Raw genomic sequence first — 16045 nt, forward strand, 5'->3', positions numbered from 1 at the left:
TCAAAGGGGGGCACGGTGCCCCGGTGCCTTCCCCGTTCCGCCGCCTATGCTCAAAATCACCGTTCTGGGGCCCCCAGAGTCGCCGGTGGGTGGTCGTCAGATGCGTTGATGTGGGGCCCTTAACCCTATTCCTGGCGGGCTCCGCCGGGACAAGAAACTGGCGGGGGGGGGCGATTCGGCCCCCCCCCCCTGAGATCTCGAGAACGAAGCAAGATAGCTCGACAAGCGGTAAACGGCATCGGATACGCACGGCCAAGATCTACAATTTTTACTAAAGTCATTTTCAGGTCAGGTCAAAGATGACGTCACAGGGTTCGAAAAAGTCAAAATGGCGGCGCTAGATATGGAGAGTTTTTCTCGAATAACTTTCGAATTAGTCAAGATAGGAACAAACTAAGGGCATCATCGTGATCCTCTTGTCAATCCGCATCGAATGATATATATGTTGACCTCGAAAGGTCAAGGTCAAAGGTTGACCTCAGGTCACGTGACCTCGAGGTCATCATGTATATCATTCGATGCGTCTTGACGAGCTGAACACAATGAGACCATCCACGCGTCTGTATCTTGTTCCTGTACGGAGTTATTGGCCAAAAACCTTTGGTGACCTTTGATGACGTCACATGACCTCACAGCTGCCCAACAGCTGAACAGACCTCAAGGTAGTGAAGGTTGATCGTACATGAAGTCATGTATGGTATATGGGGCCATTCCGACCCGTTTTAGTGGTAAAAACAGGGAGTTGATTTTTCCCCCATTGACTTATAATGGGGAGGTCGCGAAATTGACCTGACCTTAGGTCACCGATATCAAAATTCCGAGATTTACAAATTGCACATACTGGTACCCTAACTAAACCCTGAAGAGAAGAAATTGATCGGTCAAAAACTCTAGCTCTGGCGTGATTGCAAACTTTTCTGAGGTAGGGTCACTAAACCGCCTCTGGTGACCTGACCTGAGGTCAGATCAACTCAAAATTTTCAGACATGTTGCGTAGAAGCCTTTTAGGAAAAGTCAGAAAATTTGAGCTTCCTAGCTCAACGCGTTTGGGAGAAATAACCAAAAAACCTCAGGGGGGGCTCCTGAGGCCCCCCCCCGCCAGGAATAGGGTTAAAGCCTCGGAGGGGTTGGTGTAGGGCCCTCGTAGGGTTGGTGTAGTCCACCGGTGTATGTACGGCTCCTAGAGTTATCGGCGTAAAGTCCCAACAGGCCCTGGTGTCCGACTATGAGTGCACGCATGGGAGGGACCATCAGAGGCTGGTTAGTGCTATAGGACCTATTAGAGCTCAGCGAGACTTCTTTAAGAGCTTGTGTGGTGCCTACAGTAGCCTTGTGGAGGCTGGAGCCCTTAGACACCAACATAGTCTCAGACGCCACTGAGACCCTCAGTCAATGGCGTGAGGCCCTCAGGCCCTCGGCATGGGGCGTCAACCCCTCATAGGCCGGCAGGGACCCTCCAGAGGCCGACAAGAAGCCCTCTGAGGCCGGTCAAGGGCCTTCAGAACCCAGTGTGGGGCCCTTATGGAGATAAGCGTGGCTACTTAGGAGCCGATGAGGTCCCCCACGAGTCCTGGGGCCCTTTCGAGTCGAAATGCAGCCAGCCTGGACCCTCATTGGCCAATTGGCGCCGCAGGGATACGGGCCCGTGTACCCCCTGCACCTGATGGGGTAGCGTTACGTGCCCCTCGGTCCTACTGGCTACGCCACTGTATTGTATGTATTTAGGTAATAAGCTCGATCAGTGGATAATCTACTGCAACAAAACATTGCAGAAATGTCGAGTACCTACTCTTGCCGCGAACAGGCAGTCACACATAATGGTAAACCCGCGATTTTTGTTGTTTGAAGAGTCTGATAGAGGGTGATTAGCGGGCCTATCTGGGAGGTGGGAGGGGCGGAGCCTTCAGCCGCCAGGGTCGCGTACCGCCACAACAGCCACAGTTGTTCCTCGGGGAGCGAACGGCTCACTTCATCTCGCACACGAATTGTACGAACAGGTGAGGACCTACCTACAAGTCAACAGTCGCCGCGCTGCAGGCGGAGTCGGTCCGTTCCGTTTAGAATAATATCGGCACATCAACACTGCATTGGTTCATTCGAGGAATGTTATTAATGAAGTGTGAGGGATGTTATAAAAATACTTACATGAAAGTGTCTCTCTCAATTGCTCGGACGTTTCTGAAACATCTATTTACAATTACCTGGATAAACCTTATAACCTACCTCCCTATATACATGCACATTGCACACGCAACTTAGTTCCGAACATTGAAATATTTACCTTCGGATCACGATTCAGGGCTTTATAATAGAAACGTTCCAAGGACTAGAACTTAGGAGCTGGAGCCTATAATAGGTACCTTTATTTTAGAAAGAACGTTAGATGCGAAGTAATAAAAAATCAACTGTTTGGCTCGCTTCTCTTTATAATTAAAATAGGTACCTATCTATTAGGTACAAGTAATTGCACAATGCACGCACCTTATCACACAACCGATTGTTTCAGAGTGTTAACGATAGAGACTGGAATTCAAAAGTTTTATTTTTGTCTTTTCATCCCAGTTTTTGCTGTCATGCCCTTTTTGTATTAATAAAATCGAAAACTCTGAAAAATGTCGATTCATTCGACTGGTAGCTTGATTTCATTGAGGTAGGTATTAGGAAGTTCAAATAAAAATATGTAAAAAGTAAAACTAAAGTCTAAACTTGAAGTTCATCACATCAATTTCAATTCAACGGCTTCGGTAAGCTCCACTCCAACAAGCTCCACTGAGCCCACACTCCAGTAATTTTGCACGTATGAAGATAAAACATACGATATATCCTCCTAGCGATCCCTTCTGATTTATGAATTTAATTTAACGCATCATTCATTACCGTTCCGTATATGTAAGGCCCGGGGCCGCCTTTCACTGTACTAGGCCGCGGCGTTCCTGTCGGATAGGCAACCCGCAACACTAATATGTGCTGCGGTGCAGTCTAGCCACGCAGGCAATTCCTAATGCGCGCCGCTCCAACTCTCGCACATTACCAAAATCGGATGCCGGTTGAGGTCTAGCGGACGAAAATACACGTAGACGACCGTCGGCGTCACTCCAGCCTTCTGTCAGTTCCGACCATATGTCGATATTACTGTGCAATGTGCATGCCTTATCCCGATTCGTCGCATTTTCTGGTGGTGTAGCCCGGGTGAATATCGCAATTATTGCCACTGAGTGCCGGGAGCCTGACGCGGTGTCGACCCGGCCTATCCACGCTGCCGGCAGGGAGCACGATGCGGTGCCAGCTCTCCGTACAGCTGGCAGTGGTCTGTCTGGCCATGGCCGGATCGGGGAGCGCCCTCCCGCGGCCCGCCGAGGCCGACTGGGACGAGGGGGTGCCGCAGTACCGGCCCGAGGACCTGGTGCGGCCGCCGCGAGGAGTCACCCTGCCGCTAGCGCCGGCCGTCAACCTGACAGAGGGCACCGTCAACGGCCTGGTGTACACCATCGACCACGGGCGCACCTTCCTCGCCTACCAGGGCATCCCGTTCGGCGAGCCGCCCACCGGTGACAACCGGTTCAAGGTAGGAGACGCGCCAGAGATATAGTCGCCCACCGGAGACAACCGGTTCAAGGTAGGAGACGCACCGGAGATATAGGCGTCCACCGGAGACAACCGGTTCAAGGTAGGAGACGAACCGGAGATATAGTCGCCCACCGGAGCCAACCGGTTCAAGGTAGGAGACGAACCGGAGATATAGTCGCCCACCGGAGCCAACCGGTTCAAGGTAGGAGACGCGCCGGAGATATAGCCGCCCACCGGAGCCAACCGGTTCAAGGTAGGAGACGCGCCGAGCTACAGACCGATCGGGGAAGCGGGAGCCGCTCACTAGATAACTCTGGTTCAAGGTGGGAAAAACACCGGAGCTAACTATACATACATCTACAAACGTTCAGCGTAACACATACCTAATGTGCCAATCTGAATGAAGTTATCAGACATTGAGAGACCTTAACCTACTAATAAAAACATAACCCGTTGTGTTGTATTTTATTCCATTGGCTAAATTTAGGAATCACAGAAAAGGAATAAGAAATTAGGTACGAACTTATACAATTTACGAACACCTATTCAGGAAGGCTGGTAAAGCCGGACATTACCTGCTGGTATCCGGCCTATTACGGCGTTTGCGATCGATACCTACCCGACGACACCAGTAGCGGCGGAACACCTTCAATTAAGGGGGGGGGGGGCACTGCTGACTTTTGGTCCCATTCTTTCCGTGCAACGCCCATAGGGCTAATGTTAAAATGCCAAAATCAAAGGGGGGAGGCACGGTGACCGGTGCCCTCCCCGTTCCGCCGCCTATGGACGACACATGCACCCGTGATAACATGTCTCACTTGGTGACCGTCCTCCCTGCCCTGTTCGCCCTCAGGCACCGGTGAAGAAGGGCTACTACGGCGACCTGAACGCCACCTACCCGTCGTACAACTGTCCCCAGTCGGGCATCCAGGGACCGGGCACAGAGGACTGCCTCTACCTCAACGTCTATACAACCAAGGTCAGTGGGTCAGACGGGCAGGGCTGCAGCCAGGAGTTCGATAAAGAATGCTTCACCGTGGGTCGATATATAGTACGTCAACTACAGTCCGTATTGGTTATAAGGGAGACGGAGGTTGGACGGGTTCGGGAAACCGTTGTGGCTACTGGCTGCACTGACCATTGACCACGACCAGTGACCACTCTGTCGGTTTTAGCTCTAATCTATCCCGACAGCCCGCTGCTGCTGCTGCTCTGATGTCCCCCACTGACCCGTTTGTACCCCCACTTCCCAGCTGCCTCAGCCTGAGGACCTCGACAGCCCGCTGCTGCTGCTCTGAGGTCCCCCACTGACCCCTCTGCATCCTCCCTCCCCAGCTGCCTGAGGACTTGGAGGGTCCACTGCTACCCGTCATGGTATTTATCTACGGCGGAGGGTTCACTACCGGCGGCTCCAGCCTCTACTACCCGGACCGGCTGCAGCGAAATAAGGACATCGTAGTGGTGACACCGCACTACCGGCTCGGAGTGCTTGGTGAGTGCCCTCAGAGTGCTCGGTGACTGGCGAGTGTCCTCAGACTGTCCTGTAAGCGTCCTCAGAGTGTTCAATGAGTGTCCTCAGAGTGCTCGGCGACTGACAAGTGTCCTCACCATCCTTTAAATGTCATCAAGGTGCTCGAAGACTGTCCTCATTGTCCACACTGATAAAACCAATGCTCGCCGGCCGCCGCTGCCTGGGCGCTAAGCCATCCCGACCCGTGCCGCGCAGGATCGTTCACCACGCTGACAGACGAAGCGCCCGGGAATCTGGGCCTGCTGGACCAGGTGCTGGCTCTGCAGTGGGTGCAGGACAACATTGACGCGTTCGGCGGCGACCCGGATCGGGTGACCATCTTCGGCGAGTCGGCCGGCGGCGCCAGCGTCTCCCTGCTGCTTGTCTCGCCGCTCGCCAAAGGTGAGAAGGTTGAAGGGAAAAGAACGAAGAGGGAGATGATAGGTACTCAGTGGAAAGGTGTGGCATTGATGGTGGTTTGCTGATTGGTAAGCCCTCAGCAGGACAGATATGAGTTCCACACCAGAGAGGGAAATTCGAGACATTTCAATCTTTCCATAAAACTCGAATAAAACTCAAACGATTTGCTACCCCACCTCGCAGCGTCCGAAACTCAGCGTCTGACGCCCCTCCATCTCCCGCAGGTCTGTTCCACGCGGCGATAGCAGAGTCCGGCTCGGCGGTGGCCGACTGGGCCTACAACAGCGACCCGCTGGTGACGGGCCGCGCGCTGGCCACCAAGGCCGGCTGCCCGCTCGAGCAACCCGCGCTGCTCCAGTGTCTGAGGGACATGACCGCCCAGCAGCTGGTCCGCCTCGGAGACGACTTCTCGGTGAGCGGGGGGGGGGGGGATGGAGGGGTGAGCTGTCAGGGTGAGCGGAGGAGTGAGGTGAGCTGACAAGGTAGGCTTCCGAGGCTCGATTATCTATGCCGAGTTGTTTCGATGATTTGTCTAGATAAGCTGGCTCGGTGGACAATCGTGATGAGCCGCCTCTGTGAGCTACATTGAGAAGTTATCTCAGTGAACTATCGTGACAAGCTCGCTGCCGCTGTCCCGGCGAGACGCAAGGCGATGTGTCTCGGTTCTGAGAGTGGTGAATGCCTCATCAGGTCACTGCGATGCTAATTTAATGTCCTCTCGGCTCTCTCCCAGGCCGAAGAGCGGAAGGCGGCCCGTAACGGATTTGACGGCCTGAACCCCATCATCCAGCCGGACACGATCAGCGAACAAAACCGATTTCTGCCCAAGGACCCTGTCGAACTCATCACGGAGGGGAACTTCAACAAGGTGCCCACCATTCACGGCACTAACAAAAACGAGGGCTCCTTCATTTTCGGACGTAAGTAAGATGTTACCTTTTCAAACAAGGTGGTAAGGCCTACAATGAATAGCCATCAGGTTCAAACTACAACCTCTTGCAAACCCATAAAGTAAATTTGGACGGTTAGTCAAACATCATTCACCATACAGTTCGAATGATATTTAAAATCACAAACATCCATACAAATCAACTCACTATGTCCTGTTTCAGTGATGTACAATGACTATTTGAAAGAGAACAATCTCATCAACGACACCGACTTCTTGAAGAACGACTGCATCCAGAAAATGCTGTATACTTTTCGTGAGTAAATGAACTAGACACGATCATCCCAGCTGGAGCTGGCAGGGGCGCGGGAACTACTTTCCGACTGGGGGGGGGGGGGCACACCATAATAGAGATCAACCTAGGGTACCCCCAAATCTAGTTTTCTCACCGGTTTTAGGCCACTTATTTTTCACCCCTCGGCTTTTTCAACAAAAAAAGAAAACATTTGCAAAAAAAGTGTGGTATTCCGTCTCAAAGCTGTGGGGGCACCGCCCCCACGGCCCCAGAGTTGGGGGGCAAGCTGCCCCCACTGCCCCCCCCCCCCGGCTCCCGCGCCTATGGGAGCTGGGAGGGGGGTTGGAGGGGGTCAGGGGGAGGAAGGACGCGCCATAGTTGATGGTCGGGTGGTCAATTGTTTTCATGCAGAACTGACATGAATGCAAAGTTAGCTCGGATTTTAAAAGGCGCACCAATGCGACACTGCAACAGCCAATAGTCAACGGATTCTTGATCGCCATAAAAAATCCTGATCTCTCGAACAACCAACGTCAGTCAAGTTAGTCTATACAGTGTAGGTATAGTGGTCATGAAGGTGATGCTCGACAGCATCAGGCCAGGACGCTCTCTTCTCGCCACAAGTTGTTCCTAGTGCTTCAGCAGCCCGGCCCGCCCTCGTTGCAGACATCAACGACCCGACGGGAGGCGTGAGCCAGTCGATTGCCGACAACTACTTCTACTACGTGGACAGCTGGGACGTGAACACCATGTACCCCGGCCTGGAGGACGTAAGGCACACGTGCCCGTCCGTGTGTAGGGCTGTGATTGTTTGTCATGTCAGTCTGGTTAGACGGACGGCACACCGCACCGCGCCGCCGTGTCAATCCTTAGCCTGTAATCAACAACAATGGGTAGAAAATGGTACAGGAGAAAGCAAAACAACTTCAAAATGTCCATGGGCCTCCACCCACCAATGCATTCTAGCTATTCTAGAATGCACCCACCTACTATGGACGTCAAAGCCCTTGAGACCCCACTTTTTTGCGATAATTTTTAAATGCGTCAACTTTCGTTGACAATATTCTGGCAATGTGTGTTTTAAAACCTGCCGAAACTTTTATTACTAAGGTATTTTGACGCCAAACGATTATGAAAGGTACTTCTCATTCACTCGTAATGTTAAATTTCACGGAACGAATCTACTGTTTGGGTAGAGGCTACGCGCTCATGGGGCGGAGCCACGCAATGACGTCAGCGCTAAGCTCCGCCCTACCCCTCCGGCGCTCCTTGCCCGGCGACCGGTCACTCGCGTCTCTCGCTCCATTCAAGCTTGATGGTGGGCGGTAGCTGGTAGCGGTAGCGGGCGCTGGTAGATGGCATTTAGAGCAGATGGCGCTGGTGGCGGGGCTCGAGTGTGGCCGAGCGCAAGCCTCTGCCCGGGCCTGAATTGGCCTTAGCATTACGAGTGAATGAGAAGTACCTTCCATAATCGCTTGGCGTCAAAATACCTTAGTAATAAAAGTTTCGGCAGGTTCTGAAACATACATTGCCAGAATATTGTCAACGAAAGTTGACGCATTTAAAAATTATCGCAAAAAAGTGGGGTCTCAAGGGGTTTGACGTTCATAGTAGCTATTCTAGCTCCTGTTAGTAATCCCCGTGACCGAAGAGACCCGCCGCTGCTCTGCCCCCAGCTGACGGGCCTGTTTGGGATGAAGGCCGGCGCCCAAACGATGGCCCAGCTGCTGGCCGAGGCCGGCGTGCCCTCGTGGATGTACTCGTTCGAGTACCGCGGCAGGAAGAGGCTCTCCATGGCGCACTTCTTCTTCATGGGCAGGGACCGGCTGCCCTTCGACACCGGTTAGTCTTACCTAGATACACGGTCTAACAAACTCTGCCATTCGACGCCAGTCAGTTTGGGATTAACAAACTTCCTACCAGCCGCCCTTCGACGCTGGCCAACTTCAACTATCAACAGACTAAAACTCTTCATGAACTTTATCGATTGAAAGCAGTGCATGAACGACGGATGCTAAAGGGAACGACGCTGCTCACCATACCGCTCACCGCAGCGGGCACGTCCTCTCACCCTCCGCCTCCTCCACAGGTGTGACGCACGCTGACGAGCTCATCTACCTGTTCCCGTTCCCGCTGATGACCGGTCTCAACGAGGAGGAAACACAAGTCAGCCACACCATGACAGACATGTGGACCAACTTCGCCATCCACCAGTAAGTACCCCGGGCTGGAGGGTGACGGGCTGAGCCGAACGCAGCTAAAGAACGACGTGAAACGTAATGAGGCGACCGATCAAAAGGGAACAAATAATCCACTAGTAAAAAATAAAAAGCACATTCAGGGTGCATAGAAATGCACGATTTAAAGGTAGTGTGCCAGCTTTCTTGGACCGTATGGAGTTAATGGCCCAGATAAGGAGAACCGGATTTTTAGAACTTATCCATACCTTCAAAACTCATGGAAACGTCTTAAATTCTTCAAATTTTGAGTACCCCAGTGCGAAATTCGCCCCGACGGGTTGTCGGTCGTACCCCAACCACATTTCACACCACTATGAACAATAAATGCACACACTGAAATCGCTATTACCGATATGCTCATCCAATCAAGTTTCGATAAACCCGTTCATCATCAGCTCCTGCGGTTTCGAACACGCCTGTTAGTTGGCTTCTGATGCTCGTCGAGGTCGGAATTTCCAAATACGCGTGGTGCGTCGGGCCGCGCGCTCTGACTTCGGCCAAGAAAAATGCGTCAGCTGATCATTGTCATTTCTGCCACTTGCGTGTGGTGAAATGGGGTCATAACTTATAAGACGGCTTTTTCATATCAATTATTTTACATAAAATCATATTTCAAACCATAAATAATGTTCGACAGCCAAATAAAAGAAACAATACCAATACGGGCTTACAGTTTAAGGCTCGACATTGTGTTGTCTACGATTAGACAGCTGATAACTCATTCCCGTACGTCGTATGGTCGTAACACTATAATGACCTTTGCTTATTGTCACAAGTGCGCCGCATTCGCGATTGTTGCCCGACGCCTGTTTGCAGGTGAGCCCACTACAGTTGTTATACATATCTAAAAACCGATAAACTTTTAGGCGAAAAAGGCACTATTCCAGGCCCATTTTTGATTTTTTTTGCGATATTAGGTAAAAACAGAAGCTTCTTATCCTAGGAAAAATAAAATGGGAAATCTTTCAAAGGTGGCACACTACCTTTAACATCCAACATTCATGCAATTTCTGGGTCTTGTTTTATGACATTACACAAAGTCATGTATTGCCTCATCCGATGCTGGTCGGTGGATGTGCCATCATCCCTCCGTATTCCGTCCCGTGACCGGCCTCCCGTCTCCCCAGCGACCCGACGCCGGCCAACTCCGGTCTGACGCGGTGGCCGCAGGTCTCCGAGAGCGGCGCCTACCTGCAGATCGCCGCCACCACCGCCGTCAAACACGACTACAGCCAGACGTTCGACGTGGCCGTGCAGGAGCGTGTCAACGGCTCTGTCACCACGCCGGCGCCGACCAGCCCGTCGCCGCCGGCCTCCTCCTCCAGCGAGCCGAGCTGGCAGCACGAGATGGAGCGGCTCACGGACCAGCGGGACACCTACCGGGACACCACCATCGGGCTGGCCGTGCTGGCCGGCGTCGGCGCCCTCCTGCTCATCGTCACCGTCACCATGCTACGCCGTGGCTCAAGACGCTCTCCAAAGACCTTCCCGGTTAGCTAAATCCAGCGGGATGGATAGCACAGTAAATGAGGCCATGAGGATTTTTTTTCTGTGATTATTTGTTGAGCTGAGTTCAAAGTCATCGTCGTTTCCACGTCAGGTCAGTATGGACTGGATAGTACAATGTTCAAGTCATGACAATGAATCAACATCGAGGAAGAACCAAAGCCAAACCGACGAGCACGACGACAGAGACGTCCCAATGCGAAGCCACGCCATTTGGGCGTGTGAATATGTGCAATGCGATTGTGCCAAATGTGTGTCGCGAGCTTTGTATATAGCTATATGCATAATTAGTGTTTATTAATTGTATTGCTCGTGTCCTGTATGTACCCAAATACATTTGAAAGAAAGCAATTACAATGAACGTGAATTAACGAGCAGTTCGAAGCATCTGCTCCAAGGACCGTATCCGATTAAAAGTAGCCGTCCTAGCCGAAAAAACGAGATTGGTGCCGAAATCTCAGATCCGAAATCTCTTTTCAGACCTTCCCCCGATACTACTGTTGCCAAATCATGATCGCCGATATAGAGAAGCGAAATGATTTATCACCAATTAACCGAGACGCATCCCAAATCATCAAACGATTTCAAATCTCTCGGGTGTTGACACTGCTGCTGGAGCGAAGCGAAGGAAAAAATCACCAGTTCACTCAGTCACGCGACATGTATTCACAATCTCTAGCGATGGGCGAGGTCACAATTCACAATCTGGGTCTCTGCCGCCGGGTCAGTGCCGTGACTGTGGTCAATCGGCAGCCACTGAGGCTAGCAGCCGCCGAGTGTCGGGAGATGACCGCTCACCGGTGGACGGGATCAGTCGGGAGCGGTCCATCCACCCGCTACGGACGGCGGGTCCCGAACTGCGGCTAGGTATTCAGGGCGCTGAGTGCTCCTCATGACTTGTGGTATAGTTATGTGAGATGATTTCCCAATGTCCTGAGCAGCATCACTGCCACAACAGACTGAAAACAAAACAACATAATTTGATAGAGAAATGGTAAAGTTGCAATTAACTTTGCGACTTGCGTCATTAAAAGCCAATACGTGTATTTGTAAACCTCGCAAAAATATGTTAAAAAGATGCTTATGATTATATTTTAAGAACAATATAATCATTTCTGAGACTCAAACCCATCATCAATGAAACAGGTAACAGGAAAACTGCTTTTTCGTGTCTTTTTTCTCATATCATGAGATGGTAAAATGAAAAATATCATAAAAAATATCTACTGTTCATAATCTCAGGTTCAAGGCCTTGCACTCTAAAGAGAGCAGAAGGCTGAAAAAACTTACCTCAGTGGTGTGATTGGTGGCATTCCAGCATCTGCACCTTTCTTGAAACCTGTGAAAAACGGCATGAATTATTTTAAGCCAAATTATAGAGGCACTTAGTTCACAACTTCACTTTCCAGTTCGAACTTTCATCGAGACAACCTCTTATGTTATTCCACTAGGCGTAAGACAACGTGTTTGGACAAAATAAATAAATGAGTAAAGAGTCACTCAATGAGGTAAAAGTCAACACTGGACGCATCCTTTCTTGTATATACCAAGTAAAAGCAGCATTTTTGTCAAGTGAAAATGCAATTATTCGTGTAACGATTACGAGTGTCTTACACTAAAAACTGTCAAATGCTTTGTTTTCTCGAGCTAGTAGATTCATCTCGAGCCTTCTCAGACCTTTATCTCGAGTACAGGATCGACCGCACGGAGTTTCAAAGGCAACCTTCTCCCATTCCTTGCCGACTGTCACCCAATCCGGCTTTTAGCAGCAACTTAATTCTAACGTAATCGAAGAAGGTGAAAGCGGCAAGGCCTCTTTAAAATCCCAAAAGTTGTGGCCAGAGACTTCAGCCGTAGCCCTGGCAAGGCTCTTGTCGCCACAGCCCACAAAACGCTTGGCAAACGCCGGGTAATGCGCTGGGACGGAGGCGGTCAGGGGAGCCCAAACCGAACGGATGTGGAGATATCCACGGCGGGTGCGCGAAACGGCTTAGGCCTTCCAGCTTGCGAACTACTGTTGTTAACTCTGCTGAAGTGGTTGAAAACTATTCAGCTGTATTTCTATCAGCCCTGAAAGCCATATTTTCTTTGAATGTTAGCTGTTAAGCGTTGTTTAACCCTATTCCTGGCGGGCTCCGCCGGGACAAGAAACTGGCGGGGGGGGGGGGGGGGCCGATTCGGCCCCCCCTTCAGATCTCAAAAACTACACATCGCAGCGACAAACGGTAAACGGCATCGGATACGCACGGTCAAGATCTACAATTTTTACTAAGGTCATTTTCAGGTCAGGTCAAAGATGACGTCACAGGGGTCGAAAAAGTCAAAATAGCGGCGCTAGATATGGAGAGAGTTTTTCTCGAATAACTTTCGAATTAGTCAAGATAGGAACAAACTAAGGGCATCATCGTGATCCTCTCGTCAATCCGCATCGAATGATATATATGTTGACCTCGAAAGGTCAAGGTCAAAGGTTGACCTCAGGTCACGTGACCTCGAGGTCATCATGTATATCATTCGATGCGTCTTGACGAGCTGAACACAATGAGACCATCCACGCGTCTGTATCTTGTTCCTGTACGAAGTTATTGGCCAAAAACCTTTGGTGACCTTTGATGACGTCACATGACCTCACAGCTGCCCAACAGCAAAACAGTCCTCAAGGTAGTGAAGGTTGATCGTATATGAAGTCATGTATGGTATATGGGGCCATTCCGACCCGTTTTAGTGGTAAAAACAGGGAGTTGATTTTTCCCCCATTGACTTATAATGGGGAGGTCGCGAAACTGACCTGACCTTAGGTCACCGATATCAAAATTCCGAGATATACAAATTGCACATACTGGTACCCTAACTAAAGCCTGAAGAGAAGAAATCGATCGGTCAAAAACTCTAGCTCTGGCGTGATTGCAAACTTTTCTGAGGTAGGGTCACCAAACCGCCTCTGGTGACCTGACCTGAGGTCAGATCAACTCAAAATTTTCAGACATGTTGCGTAGAAGCCTTTTAGGAAAAGTCAGAAAATTTGAGCTTCCTAGCTCAACGCGTTTGGGAGAAATAACCAAAAAACCTCAGGGGGGCTCCTGAGGCCCCCCCCCCCCGCCAGGAATAGGGTTAAGGAGCGTCATGAGCGTGGTTTTTGCCTTCGTTTTTTTTAGGCACGATCGTTTTGGGGGAATTTCTTTTATATAAGTCGCTCTGTATGACTCGTTTATAATTTTTATGACGATGATTTCGATCATTTCTCGTCCCCATCCTACCAGGCTTTTTGCCATTTACACTCATTAAGTTAGGAAAAAGTAGAATATTATAGGGACTAGGTGTTTTGAGAGTGAGACGTACTCAGCGTTCCCATTTTTGGATACTTATTGTGCTCGTCAACTATCAGTGTTAAAAGACAGGTACTTAACCCGCGCCCCGTAGGGGGGGGGGGCCCGAAACGCCCCCCCCCTGTCCTTTTCGGTCGATATCTCCTAAACGGCTGGAGATATCGCCACCAAACTTTCAGGACCCCTCCGGGCATCAATTTTACACATTGTGACCAAAAATGTTTCCAGAGGCTATGATAGGTTGGCCACAAATGACGTCAGAGTGACGTCATGTTCTGTCATTTTCGACCGAAAAAAGACCTTCGCGAGAAGACCTGTCAGGACTACAGCTTTGAAGATACAGAAAAATGATCAAGATATAAAAGGTGTAGAATTGACAGGGCTACAAAACTGCTATCTCGAATTTTTGAAATTTTTGAGTTTTGGCCCCCAAAAATCAAAAAAGAATTTTTTTTGATATATTCGCCAAAAAATCCAAAAAGTTTTTTGAGTTTCGAAAAAACCGGAAGACATGTGATAGTGCCTACCGTCTTCTATCTACATACCAAATTTCAGATCGATACCTCGTTTTTTGGCCAAGTTATAGCGAAAAACTGTTCAAAAATGATGACGTCAAATTTTCAAACTCAATTTTTGGCAATTCTAGAACTCGTAGAGCAAAACGAAGACCACCATTAGACTCCCCGTGACGAGCTGCATCGAATCGATGCCCATTTTATGCAAAAATATCAACTTTGAAATTTGACCTAATTTGACCTGACCTTGACCTGACCTTCACCAAAACGTGACCTAGGCTGGCCCCAAAGGCTGCCTAACCCACATAATCGCATTTGTCATGTAAAATGGACCATAAAACATGTATCACACGACACATTCATATTGTGACCCCCGGTGACCTGACCTCGCTGTGACCTGACCTGGTATCAGTGACCTCAGATAGCAAAGTATGTGTTTGACGAACAATGTACCATCGATGGTTTTCAATAAATTACCAATATACTCGCTTTCACAGCACATTTCTTGAATTGCCTGTGAACGGTGAAAATCTGACCTTTGACCTGACCTGTGACGTCATCGGTTTGACCTAGGTCAATGAAATTTGGTCACAAGGTAGTTCTTGGGTGGGGCTATCGAACGCCGTTTGAATTTTGAAAATCGGCCGGTAACTTTCCGAGATCTTAGGGGGGGGCCGAAACGCCCCCCCCCCCCCTACGGGTGGTAGGGTCTGCCGGTAGCCCTACGGGGCGCGGGTTAACATGCCTCCACCCTCGGCGCGGACGGCGGATATAGGTATAGAAGACCTTGTTAAACATCGCTGAGCAGTGAGCGTTGTGAAGTACTTAATCCTGCAGAGGGGGGCGTGCCCACTGCGGGGTCGAAGGGAATAGGAGAGCAGAAGACCTGGTGAAACAAGCGGCAGTCCAGCCGGAAATGTCATCTTATGATTGTTGCGTTAACAATAACCACACAATAACTTGAGGCGTCGGACGTGATGCGTGTTGATGAAAAGAGCCCGTGAAAGGTCAGTGAAATCGTTCCCAATTTTGGGAACGCCGTCGGCCGTTTTCATAATAAGGAACGCTGGCAGCGCCAGTGTACGAAAGCGTCCCCAAATTTGGGCATGCGGCCCGCGAGGTGGACTGCTTTAGAAATACGGGAGCGATTTGAAATTACGCTGGGCTTTACTATACCAAACTCTTTCCCAACAATATTGAGACATATATCAATAGGTTCACAATCATTTTGTATTTTTCGGATGTCATTTAAATTTTAATGGTTCTTATTCTTGTTTTAAATAATGCCTAGGCTACACAGATTCCCCTATTTGGGTTTTTCATTCCCAAATATGGGAACAAAAATGTGGTCCCGAAAATGGGCATGCTTGACCATAGTTCCATCTACTGATCTATCTCGTCTGGTCTGTCATGTCCGTCGCGAAGCTAATTCCGCACCGCACTACACATCCGCACCACACCAAGCCAAAATCTGCACCACACTAAATCCTCACCAGCTGAACAAGCCTGCACTGACGAGATCTCGACAAAATTGCCATACTTTGAAGACAAGTAGGTTGTTAGGTTCAAAGTTGTAGTTCAGTACTATAGGTACTGAAGGTAAGGTCAGGTTAGATTGCTTTTCATCTTTACTGTGCTTCATCTACACATTTACTGTTTCTTGCAGTCTGGCTACACAGTTAAAAGGTATTTGCAGTAGGTACTCACCCAGATAAAGAACTGTGGGTACGAATCCCCAATGAAAAATAGTCTTGCTCACATTGATCACCACACTCAA

General features: G+C 49.9%; 1 protein-coding gene across 1 annotated transcript; it reads left to right on the forward strand.

Moving 5' to 3' along the window:
* Positions 1-1896: 1896 nt before the first annotated feature.
* On the forward strand, positions 1897-10434 carry LOC122372476 (carboxylesterase 1C-like). The gene is made up of 12 exons (XM_043349692.1): positions 1897-1997; positions 3267-3565; positions 4421-4546; positions 4903-5059; positions 5294-5479; positions 5722-5909; positions 6231-6417; positions 6610-6702; positions 7348-7451; positions 8358-8523; positions 8771-8894; positions 10049-10434. The coding sequence occupies exons 2-12, from the start codon at positions 3275-3277 to the stop codon at positions 10419-10421; spliced, it is 1995 nt and encodes a 664-aa protein (XP_043205627.1). The 5' UTR covers positions 1897-1997; positions 3267-3274; the 3' UTR covers positions 10422-10434.
* Positions 10435-16045: the final 5611 nt, after the last annotated feature.

This window comes from Amphibalanus amphitrite, unplaced genomic scaffold (genome assembly GCF_019059575.1).
Source record: "Amphibalanus amphitrite isolate SeventyFive unplaced genomic scaffold, NRLGWU_Aamphi_draft 001363F_arrow, whole genome shotgun sequence".
Lineage (NCBI taxonomy): Eukaryota > Metazoa > Arthropoda > Thecostraca > Balanomorpha > Balanidae > Amphibalanus > Amphibalanus amphitrite.

Coding starts and splice junctions, on each gene's coding strand:
- LOC122372476 (XM_043349692.1), top strand. CDS start 3,275: ATGCGGTGCCAGCTCTCCGTACAGCTGGCAGTGGTCTGTCTGGCCATG. Junction 4,547..4,902: donor TCAACGTCTATACAACCAAG/GTCAGTGGGTCA, acceptor CTCCCTCCCCAG/CTGCCTGAGGACTTGGAGGG. Junction 6,418..6,609: donor GGGCTCCTTCATTTTCGGAC/GTAAGTAAGATG, acceptor GTCCTGTTTCAG/TGATGTACAATGACTATTTG.